Raw genomic sequence first — 12,302 nt, 5'->3', positions numbered from 1 at the left:
CCGGATCTGGATCCGGACCTGAACCAAAATCTACTTGGCTTGTTTGTTCTCGTCACAAACCCAACCTGTCCACCAAGTTTCAGCCAAATCCCTCCATAACTTTTTGACAGAGACAGACAGACAGACATGTAGGGGTGAAAACATAACCTCCGTTCACCTTCGGTGGCGGAAGTAACAAACGCAAAAACAGACACTTCTTGAATTTTATGTAGTACTTGTAGGCCATACTTGCAGACTGCAAGCAGATGCTGTGGTGGATCCTATGTGCAGACGTGAAAAATATATAATCTTTATATGTTGGATGAAGGAAAGCACCAGGCAATGCTGAGTACCCCTGCAAGTATTTTATGAAGTGGAGTATGCTTGCATTCTTTAAGCAGCTAAATTAATTAAGCACATCAAGAATTGTGATGGAGCTTTTCATCTATACTGTAATGGAGATGTTTGTCTGTCTGTGTCTGCATGTCACCATTTTTCTAAGAGATGACCACACGGATCTTCGTAAAACATTCATTGGTTTGTTAGTGAGTGCCGGGTGTATTTTAGGTTTAAAAATTATTATTATTTTTTTTTAGTTGATTTTTTTTTGTATATTTTTTAAAATCGCTATATAGTGCCATTGTTGCTTTGTGAAAGTTAATATTAAATTATCCCTGTCCCCATTCCTTAGTCACTTAGTGAGTGTTAGGAAGGAAATTTTATGTCAGGAAATTAGGCCCCCACAACAAATAGGAAATAAAAACAAATTTGATTTCTTGAAACTGCGAACAGGATTTCTTGAAACTGCGCAACGGTGGGTACCCCAGCAAGTATTTGATGAAGTGGAGTATGCTTGTATTCTACAAGCAGCTAGATAAATCAAGTGAATCAACAATGAGTGATCAGAATTAGGTTTTTATTTAACAGTTTACAGCTATAGTAATGTTTAAGATTTTTTAAATGTCAAAAGTTATTAAAAAAACAACAACTATTGTTTGCATTCTAATGAGTTGCCAGGCAATGCAAATAGACGAATTTATGAGTAAAAGTCAAGGACAAATGGTAATGGGTGGAAATGGAACTTATAAAATGAAGTGGAAAACAAACAATGATTGTTCTATTATTGTAGCCGTTGCCACGTTGCATATCATTAACAACAAAACGAATTTGAGTTATCAGCAAGTTAGCCTCTTCCTATTTTGATACATTGATTGAATTTAAATTAATAATGATTGTGTCAGAAGCTGCTGGAGAGATAACGATTCTATGTCTGGTCTGGATTAAATCCATACCCAGTGATAAACACGGTACTGTACATTGTCATTTTGCATACTCTGAATCTATCTACCTATCTACATCATATATACTAGGGCGTGCCCGTACGTGCGTGCACAAATTCTCAATATTAAATTATTAACCTATCATCTTTAATAGAACTATAATAGACCAATTAAACTAACGGTTGTTTTTATTTTCTTGTTTTTGGCAAAGTTAACATCCAGAGAGGCTGTGTATAGGCCAATCCCCCCCCTCTATTTACATGAAATGGTTTGGTCCATTCGCAAAGCCAAAGCGAACGGCTTGCGAGTACGGTGACCATACCTTGGGAACCACTTGTCCGATTAATTTCAAACCTTGAAAAGGCACATCCTCGGGTCCCCAGCAATATACCTGGCAAGTTTCAAGTATATCGGACCGGTAGTTGTCGAGAAACAGCGGTCGCATACAGACAGACACACACACACACACACACACACACACACACAGAGATTGCTGGAATTATATAGAGATATCTATGTATGTATCTATGTATCTATGTATATATATATATATATATATATATATATATATATATATATATATATATATATATATATATATATATATATATATATATATATATATATATATATATATATATATAGTGGGGCGGCTTAGCCCAAATATTCAAAAGAATTGTGCATTTTGTGATACAAGCACCAAATTTGGCACAAATGTACATTAATATGTTGCGAACATTTTCAGATATTGGGCCACTTGAAATTCTCTCTTTATGTCCGCCATATTGGATTTCAAAATTGGCCGCCACTTGAAATCTACATTTGCTATTATCTCTGGACGTAATGCAGCTATTGACTTGATTCTGGTATCTAAATGTATGTTTTTGGGGGCAAGGAATCCAATGGTACCAATTTCAACTTAATATTATCTATCACAGTCTGTTATATAATTTTATTTGGAAATTATCTAGGCAAATATTGGATTCAACACAATACTTTGAAAAGAATGTCTTAGTTCTGTAAATATAAATAAATAAAAAAACTATACTAAATCACTAGTAACAACTCAGACAAGCTCATATATACTGGCAGTCTAAAATATAAATTCATATCCCATTAGGAAACAAAGTGACCCATTCATTTGTGTTTTTCATATGCATATTTTATGTAACATTACATTCATATTGTCAATAAATACCAAACATGCATAATCCCCTTTTCCTAGACCCTTTAAGCCATCTTTTGTGTTTCTAGAGTACAGAAATTTCTTGTATAGGCTTCCATCTGTCTTGTTTCCTTAACAATGCACTGTAGCATGTCTTTAACAATGTTTACGAACATGACTCCACTACATGTCTTTAATCACAGCCCTGACCCAAATAAAAGAGTAGAGAGGCTGCATGTGTGTTGACCCACATCAACTGTGTTCTTTGTGTGTGGCTGTGTTTAAATCACCTTGTGACTCCACATAAATGAGTTAATTACATACAATCTGGGCTCAGCTAGACAACATTGTGTGGTCAGCAATGAAGACGAGAGTCTGAATTACATGTATGCAAAAGACCTTGTGAACCAGTGAAGCAAATACACGGGTAAGCATGAATTAAATCTAGGGCATGATATAATTTCCATGATGTTTACCTCTACACTCAATGGTGGAAGGAGGTAATGTTTTGATCCCAGCTTGTCTGTATGTCTGTTTGTCTGTTAGTCCACAAAATTCCAGACAAAGCTTGTAGTAGTGGTAGTTGTAGTGGTAGTGGTGATAACAGAAATTGTTATATAGAACTGAACTTATATTATTATTATATGCAGAAAATAACTTCATTTCTATATGCCCTGCAGTGGACAGGTTAATTGGTTTATGCACTGAAGGGGTCACCCTGGTGTGCACTGCTGTGTTCTGCCTCACTGAGTTGTTCAGGTATGATGTACTCAGCACAAGCTTACCTGATACACATGTGTGCTGGCTAAAACCACTTGTCTGGTGGGCACGACAGAGGCAGGTTGTCTAATAGCCAACCTGGTCTTACTTTTTTGGGGTTTATCTGAAATTCTTACTATAAGGCTTTAAATTAGAAATGTTTTATATAAAGTAGTATTTTGAGTGAAGTGTGTATTCCACACTGACAGTTTTGACATGTTCTGAATTTAACACGAAGGCTGTAATTAACAGAACGGGGTATGTCTGGAAAATGTACTGTCCAACCTAATAAGAGTTTAGACTGATTTATATTTAAATCTTGGCTGTGTAAATATTGTAAGAATTTATGAATTCAAATGTTTTGTAAATATTCAATAAATTTGGGAATATTTTTTAACTAAAGAATCTCATGTGATTTTATTTCTCTTCTTGCCTCCGGTATGGGTGAAAATTTAATTCCGGCATAATCTCACAAAACTAATTCCCTAAGTGTGCCAAGCTAAATGCTCTACGATATAGAGGAATTATCCTCCTCTCCATTAGTATGGCGGAGGAAACCCCTCTATTATATATATAACAAAATGTTAACATTATATCATTGTATCGTTGCAGATTCAGAAGACAGTTCCACCATGTCCAAGAGCTTCAGACTAGCTGATGTTGAGCGAACTTCACCATCAACATCACAGCACCTCACCACAACTGACTGGAAGTTATGCCTTATATGTCAAGAGGACAAGACGGAGACACTGACCAAACCTGACCAATCAAAGAGAAAAGACATTGGGAGTGGGTACAGTTCACTCGCAGAGAACTTGGTCAAATTCAGTGAACTTGGAGAGCTTCCAGGATCATTTCACCTGGAAAGACTCGATGATGGTCATGGCATTGAAGCTGCGATGGTTGCACACGGTGCAAAATATCATCAGACATGCAGGCTCCAGTACAACAACACCAAACTGCAGAGAGCACAAAAGAGAGCACTCAAGAAAGAATGTGAGAGCGATGAGGAACAAGCTGCATGCAAACGCACCAGGTTACATTCACGCTCATCGAGTACAGAGAAGAAGGTCCCAGAAAATTGTTTCTTCTGTGAACAACCTGCTGGGGCTGACAGTCTTCGGAAAGCTGCAACATTCCAAATGGACAAACGGGTGCGTGCCTGTGCAACCCTTCTTGGTGATACAGAACTGCTGGGCCGTCTCAATGGTGGGGACATGATAGCGTTGGACGCCCAGTATCACCCACGGTGCTTGATAGGACTTTACAATCGCACAAGAAAGGCCCAGTCAACAGGATCACAGGACACAAAACAAGAGCGAGCAATGTCGGCAGTTGTCTTCGCTGAACTCGTCCTCTACATTGAAGAAACCAGACAAGATGAGGAGACGGCACCAGTATTCAGATTGGCTGACCTTGTCCAGCTCTATCAGTCCAGAATGGAACAGCTAGGAGTCCAGCTCGACACGAGAGTCCACTCCACACGACTGAAACAGAGACTGTTGGCTCAGTTTCCTGACATGCGGGCACACACCAAGGGGAGAGACATCCTGATGGTATTTGAAGAAGATGTCGGTGCTGCTCTTGCCAAAGCCTGCGAGCTGGACAGTGATAGTGATACAGTCCATCTTGCCCATGCTGCACAGATTGTTCGCCGTCACATGTTTGGAGAAGCCAAGCCCTTCACAGGATTCCCTGAAGTATGTCAATAAGAATCTGTGCCACCGTTGCTGCTTGCCCTAGTCAGTATGATCCTAGAGGGACCCAGCATCAAGGAACAGATGGCAGACACTAACCCTGCAGCAATTGCCACAGCTCAGATACTGAAGTTCAACAGCATCAAACACAAGCGAACACGTGGCACCACATCATCCACCAGTGTCAGGCACAGTGTTGCACAGAAGACCCCACTTCCAATATACATAGGGATGATGCTGCATGCTCATACACGCAAGAAGGAATTGGTCGACAGACTGTCACACCTTGGCCTGAGCATCTCCTATGATAGAGTGCTCCAGCTCTCAGCACAGATGGGCAACAGTGTCTGCCAACAGTTTCACAGAGAACGAGTGGTCTGCCCTCCGAAGATGCGTGGCAAAGTGTTTACAACTGCCGCTGTAGACAACATAGATCACAACCCCAGTGCAACAACATCAAAGGACTCCTTCCATGGTACCGCTATCTCCCTCATACAACATCCTTCTTACACTGGTGAAGGAGTGGATCGGAGTATCGTCATTGTTGGAGGATCTGGGGATGCACGGTCCAAGACAGTCGCCCCCTTGCCGCACTACTACACTGATGTACCCCCTGTCACTAGCAGCATCAAGAAGTCGCCTGTCCCAGCTGCTAAAGTGGCGTCATTGACCAGAGGAGACTTCAAACAGCAGACTGATGAAGAATACCAATGGCTAGGCAATGCAAAGCGAGTCCTGGAAGACAACACTGGTACAGTGGACAATGACAACACATCTTGGGCTGCATTTCATGCCAGCCGACAGCCACCAGATGCTCGAGTCATCTGCCCCACGTCGCTGCTTCCACTCTTCCTGAAGAGTGCCCACACAGTGGCCATGATCCGGCACTCAATGGACGTCGTGAAGAATGCTGTGGAACACCTGAATCCTGGACAGACACCAGTGGTCACCGTTGATCAGCCACTGTTTGCTTTGGCCAAGCAGATACAGTGGAAGTGGCCAGAGAGCTATGGTGAAGACCAGATAGTGGTGATGTTTGGTGGCCTCCACATAGAGATGGCAGCACTGAGGACACTGGGGTTGGTCAAGGACTGGAGAAGGACAGTACACACCTTACTGGACCAGGCTAACTGAGGCAGCTCACAGCTGCATTGAGCTGGTTTCTTGCAAGTGCAAGAAAGGGTGTGTGAGGCGCTGCAAGTGCAAAAAGGCTGCCCTTCAGTGCACAGCCCTCTGTGTGTGTGAAGGGGACTGCACATGACGATGAGTCAACAACATACATGTACTTGTGGCAATGCTGAACTTGTTAACATGACACTGTTTATGTACACGTATCTTCAGTACCGGTATATACCTAGCCTCAGATACCAGTACACCTAGCCTCAAATACTAGACCATGTAGCATGTCAGTATTATACCTAAGACATTTACAGAACTAAGACATTCTTTTCAAAGTATTGTGTTGAATCCAATATTTGCCTAGATAATTTCCAAATTAAATTATATAACAGACTGTGATAGATAATATTAAGTTGAAATTGGTACCATTGGATTCCTTGCCCCCAAAAACATACATTTAGATACCAGAATCAAGTCAATAGCTGCATTACGTCCAGAGATAATAGCAAATGTAGATTTCAAGTGGCGGCCATTTTGAAATCCAATATGGCGGACATAAAGAGAGAATTTCAAGTGGCCCAATATCTGAAAATGTTCGCAACATATTAATGTACATTTGTGCCAAATTTGGTGCTTGTATCACAAAATGCACAACAGGTTTGCTATGCTGCTACACTAATATATATTGTTGAGGTTTTGAGATTGTACATATAACATCATTAAAGATTAAAGGTTTGTGGACCCCCATAGTTAGTCCACAAGCAACACGTAGGCCCATTAGAATTAGTTATGTCATAGTATGTGTAAGAGTAGGCGATTTCTCTAGTGACATCTGCGTTGTGTAAAGAATTAAGCTTCGGTCCTTTTCATTTTGAGGCCACCCTTCAATAAGATCTTGGGGAAACTCGATTCCGCACCCCATTTGGCATCCCTCAATTTGTTACGCTTTGGGCTACCCGCAGCAGTTTGTTACGCTTTGGCTGCCAGCAGCATTAGCTGCCTTTTGCTCACTCGAACTAGCCAAGTGACACGAGGTAGGCCTGAAAAGAGGGAGGAGCGCGAGGTCGAGGTGTGGCCGCGTCAAGCAGCGCGTCAGAGGCGGTGACGGTAAGAGAAATAGCCAACCAGGGCTGAGAGGGCATGGCTTGATAGGGTGTGGTACAGAGCGTCTAGTAAGTTCGAGAGGGTTCGCTGGGCAAGGCTATATAAGCCAGCGCACAAAGCCCTTGAGGAGGACTTGTCGGCACGAGAGTTGAGCTATGAGAAGGGAGAGGCGCTTACGAAGAACTGTATGAGGACCGAGCGAACTGGTATTGAGAGAACTGATCCGATACACTCGTGTGAGGACAGCACTGAGAGGACCGGCGTGCACATGACAGTTCGAGGCATTGATTGAGCAGCGCATTGAGAAGCGCATATCGAACTGTCCGTTTATTATGTACACGGCTGAGCCGCGAGTGTAACCGCCAAATCCAGCCCTACCGTTCGCCCTGTGATAATCCCGTGTGCGCCAAATGACATGTGGCGAGCTCCTGCCATCTCGTTCATCTACTTCGCAGTGCGAGTTGGGGACCAGAGAGCAAGCTGCCTGGACGCCATCCCTGGACCATCGACCTGTTCATCTGCAATCCCGTGTGAGTGTGTCTGAGTGTGACGGGCCCGTTTGTCTTGGAATAAGTTAAGACTGTTTAAGGCTGAACTGTGTATTCTTCTTCTTCTTATTGTACAAAGTGTAAATAAACCTTGTTATTCCTTTCATCTAAATTCGACCGTTTCCGTGATTTCCTCCATTTGGTAAGCGTGGCACGATTACGGACCGCTTGGATCGGGTTTTAGTCACTGATAACGGCTCGGGTCACGGGTTCGCTACCGCTCGGCGTTTCCACCAACACCCGTGATTCGGGCAGGGCTTATTTCCTCGTACCGGGCAGCACGAGTAATTAGGTAATAGTGATTAGTCCTACGACCCTACTTCGCGCTGTCCAGGAGTGACGTCATAGGTCCCGGGTCCCGTCAGCTAGTAAAAGACAAGGGGACTAATCTCCCCCTTGGTAAGGGGAAAAGGCCGGCGCTGAGATCCGCAACAATTGGTAGTCAGGAGTGGGATTTGGAACCTGGGACTAAATTTTTTAAGACCAAATTTTGGACACCAATTGTGCATATTAGGCGCAACAATTGGTGTCACGGGAGTGGGATTGGACCCGAAGTGCGCCTAATGCACTCAAAATTATGAGCGGCCGAAATTTAGTTAACCAAATTAAAATCGAGCCATGGATAACCAAGACGGTCGGATGTCGGTGGGGGTAGAAGATGAGGAGATAGAGGAAGTAATAACCCAAGCCCCCCGGGAAGAATTGGGAGAAATGGAGGATGCAATTAATGAGGGTACAGCAGTAGAGGTAGCAGGGGAAGAAAATGGAGGCGCCTCGCACGTGGCGGCGGAGGCCGAGCCCGCGGTGCCAGCGTATGTGCAATTCGTCATGGCGCAATTCATGAAAGAAATTTAAAAAATGAGTGATAAAACCACCGAATAAATGAAGGAAATAAAAAACGAAACCTGGGAAACGAAAGAAATGATGGGCACCCAACAGAATGAAATTAATAAAATAAATGGCAACTTGGATACCCAAAGTGACAAATCTACCCGGGCAATAAAAGGGTTTGGTAACAGAATAGGTGGCCAAATAAAAGAGATGGGGAGAGACATAGGGCGCAGGTCGAGCGGGAAAGTCACATTGGTACGCGACGGGGTAGCGCGACATGAGGAACACGTGGAAAGCGAGGTGGAGCAAAGCGCAGTTAAGTGGACCGGGGTAGAAATCGCGACACGGGGTGTGGAAAAGCCGACGGCCGCCGAGTTGGAAAATGAAATTTTATTGGCACCGGCGGTCGTCGAGGAAAAATAAAAAATAAATAATTATAGTGAAAATTGGGGATGAAGAGACGGCAGAGATAGGAATTAAAACGTCGGAGAAAGAAATGGAATTTGCACATAGTCCATGTTCGCATCGTGATGTCGTGCTGCCTAACCCCAATGGAAGTTTGCAGGTGCGGTTGGAGAGGAGAATCCCAAAGGTGAGTAGGGTTGTGTATGGCGCGAAAAGGTTTGGCGCGAAAGTGTTTGGCGCGAAAAGATATTTTGCGCGCTTGGGATCGCGACGTCACCCGGGCACTCGTGGAAGGTCCGTGGTGAGGTGTACGAAAGCGAATGGCGCACGTGTGAGGAAAAGGTGTGCGCCGAAGCACGAGTGTGTAACAGAAGAGTGTGAAACGGAGTGTGGAACGGGGTGTGACAGAGTGTGCGATGGCCGAGGAAAGTGTGCGGGAGTGCACACCAGAGCGCGTGATTGGGTGTGCAGCAAAAGAGTGCACACCCATGGTTGTTACGGAGTATGTAACGGGAGAGTGTACGCGAGGGTGTGCGATGGCCAAGTTTGTTACGGAGTGTGTAACAAAGGAGTGTGTGATAATGGAGTGTGTGAGCGGCACGAGTGCGCCTGGGTGGTGTGCACGAGAGCGTGCGGTGACAGAATGCATGGGGTGTATGAAAGGCGCTGGAGCGCCTCGGTGTGCGAGTATGGAGCGGGTCGCGTGTGGATGTGAGAATGCGACTCAAGCATCGACGCAGACTGGGGCAGCGTTTAGGGCGACGTACAGCCGACGCGAGCTCTCGGGGCGTGGTGCGCTTTGTGTGCTGCGGGGACCGGCGGGGATCGTTGCCGCGGCGGCATGCACGATTCGTGCCGGGCCCCGCCCTGTATGGTCGGTGCTGTGCCGTGGCGAAAGGGGCAAACGGCATGATTCCAGAGGAGAAAGGAGGAGCCAGACCTTCGCCCCCTGGAGGGCGCGGTGCTCCGGCCGGGGGAGGTTGGGCCATCGTGCCGGAGACCGAAAGGCTCCGCGCCGAGATGGCGTCTGGAACCTCGGCCCAAGTATGCCTCCTCCCCAGAATCGAAAATACCGGACGGACCCAACCAACAGGAGACCAACCACCCGCATGCATTGCTCGGCTTTTCGAAGCCGAGCTGTGACAAAAATGTATTGCCGCACGGAGAGGCTCAAGTATAGTGGACAAATGGCGATAGTGATGGCGAATGGTACCTTTACCATTCCTCATTTTTGGGGCACATGAGCGCTAGATTATGGGGATGGCAGTGAAAACTAGCCGAGGGTGGGCTAGGATAATTGTTAGGGATTTAGAAAGGACAATAGGAGACAAGATTTAAGTAGTGACATTGGTACAGGTAGAGGGGACGTAGTCAGATTAGGTGGATGTTAACGACGAGGGTGTGCTTAGTGTAAGGGAAGACGGGAAAGCACGAGTTTTAGAGGGAAGTAGTTAGTTAGATGATGCTGTGTGTATGAGCTTGAGATTGAGGCGCAAATGAGGAATTGAATGAGAATCTTTGTGGTGAGCATGAGCAAATGAGGAATTGGTCGGGGATGACCAGAGAAAGTGTATGAGTGGAGTATTGAGGACATGTGCAATTGTGTTGAGTGAATGGACTTGCATGGTGTGCAAGTGAGAAGATACTCGGTGTGTGGAGTGAGTGGTGTGGAATGAGTGGTGTGGAGTGCATGGTGCGATGGAGTGGATGGGGGAAGATGGACCCTTTCACGAATACCCGGGGAGGGTAGGTTAAAGTTAGGTGGAGGGAGTAGGTAAATTATTGGATATTGACACCTGTGGTGCAGGTAGTAGCAAGGTATTTCTTGGATGGGTGCGTGAGTCTGTGGAAATGGCTGGGCGTGTGGGCTTAATTGGTGAGTATGGTTATTCGTGCACCCTGCCACTGGTAGTCTGTCGGCCAGGTGAGGCCGCAGGTAGGCTCTGGGAGCCAGTTAGGGTCAGAGTAGTGTTCAGTGGGGCCCGAGGATCCGAGGAGAGGACCCGGGTAGCCCAATGCCAGAGAGGGCATCAGAGGGGTGAGACAGCCAGGAGGGGCCTTCCCCGATTTAGAGTAGTGGTAACGAGCATGGTAAGCTTGGGTGGCGACTTCAGTGGCGGAGGTGCACAGGTAGTTGGACCTGCTCGGGGAGCCACACGACCCAGCCCCGAAATTGTGCGAAGGCACAGTGAGAAAAATTGGGGTAGTGAGACCCCAAATTTGGAAGGCGCCACAGGGTGGGTCAATGGGAATTGGTTTTTAGAACCGCATCGTGTAAAGAGGCCAATTGAATTGGCAGGGCAAGACCCCGGGTAGTTTAAGAGTTAATGTTATTAGAGTATAGTTAGGCTAAGAAATCTCTTCGCACCATCCACATCCACTCACCAAGGATACAGAACTCCACACCGGATTTTGCAAATGTTTGGATGGTAAAGACGCATCATGACGTGAGTTTAACATTGTTTGATATTCCATCTCTTCCTTCTTGGGAGGGATTGGATGGCGAATTTGGCATAGAGCGGGGGGGGGGGGGGGGGGTGGATAGAAGAGACAAGACGTAGAGACGAATTTGTAAATTGTAAATACGGGGAAGGGCAAGGGTAGTGGAGGCTGACATGGGGGGTTACGTACGGCTAGGGACGAGCTTTCTCTGCTCGCTCTCCCGTGCCCCTCATGTTGCATTGCCTTGCATGACGTGTACCTTTGCGCCCTTTCCTCCACTGACTCTCTGCTTTGTCTTTCCTCCCCACCCATGGACCCATTATTTTTGTTGAGGGGAGTGTGCAGGAACCCCGAGCTGTGCGGCTGCACTTTTGCACTGCACTCTGCTACCTCTGGCTGCACCAGTACACCTAATTGACCACACGTTCTGTGGCCTGGCACCTTTGCTGGAGCAGACAATTGCTGCAAGCGTTATCTTGCCCTGCAGACCACTGATTCAAAGTGGCGTAAATGTCACGCAGATGGACCATAAGATGGCCCTGTAAATAAAAACGGACACGGTTTGTGCATTTTTATTTATTCCGGTGTGTCAGGAAGGAAGATCTCAAGTTTAATAATGGCACACCGAAGACGAAGCAGGAAGACGCAAGGAGCAGCAGCCCAGCAGCAGCCAAGCAGCAAACATTCATTGTGCATTTTTGTGCATTTGGGTGCATTTTCTATATGGTTTATTGTTGCAGTGCATTTGTGTTTCTCTCTCTCCTCAAAATTATCTCCCACAAAAAGAACAGGTCCTGGGTTGTAGAACTGTAAATAATTAGTTAGTCTTGTAAATAACATGCTCCCCACCGGCTTTATGTATAGTTTGAGAATTATTTCCGTAATTCGGTTAGTTGTGGGTGTGAATCTGTTAGTTAGTACACAACGCAGTAGGTGGGACATATCTAGTGTTGTAAAACTGTCGCATACAGGG

General features: G+C 45.5%; 1 protein-coding gene across 1 annotated transcript; it reads left to right on the top strand.

Annotated features, from left to right (window-relative positions):
* Positions 1-3,130: 3,130 nt before the first annotated feature.
* LOC144888329 (uncharacterized) lies at positions 3,131-5,023 on the top strand. Its single transcript, XM_078765978.1, has 2 exons — positions 3,131-3,183; positions 3,796-5,023. Exon 2 carries the CDS (start codon positions 3,816-3,818, stop codon positions 4,893-4,895), a length of 1,080 nt encoding a protein of 359 aa, XP_078622104.1. The 5' UTR covers positions 3,131-3,183; positions 3,796-3,815; the 3' UTR covers positions 4,896-5,023.
* The last annotated feature ends 7,279 nt before the right edge of the window (positions 5,024-12,302 follow it).

Source organism: Myxine glutinosa, chromosome 11 (assembly GCF_964187855.1).
Source record: "Myxine glutinosa chromosome 11, kmMyxGlut1.1, whole genome shotgun sequence".
NCBI lineage: Eukaryota > Metazoa > Chordata > Myxini > Myxiniformes > Myxinidae > Myxine > Myxine glutinosa.
The sequence above is the reverse complement of the archived record's forward strand: the minus strand, read 5'-3'. Positions and strand labels throughout refer to the sequence as shown.

What these genes read in the sequence shown, in the direction of transcription:
- LOC144888329 (XM_078765978.1), top strand. Translation starts at nt 3,816, where the DNA reads ATGTCCAAGAGCTTCAGACTAGCTGATGTTGAGCGAACTTCACCATCA.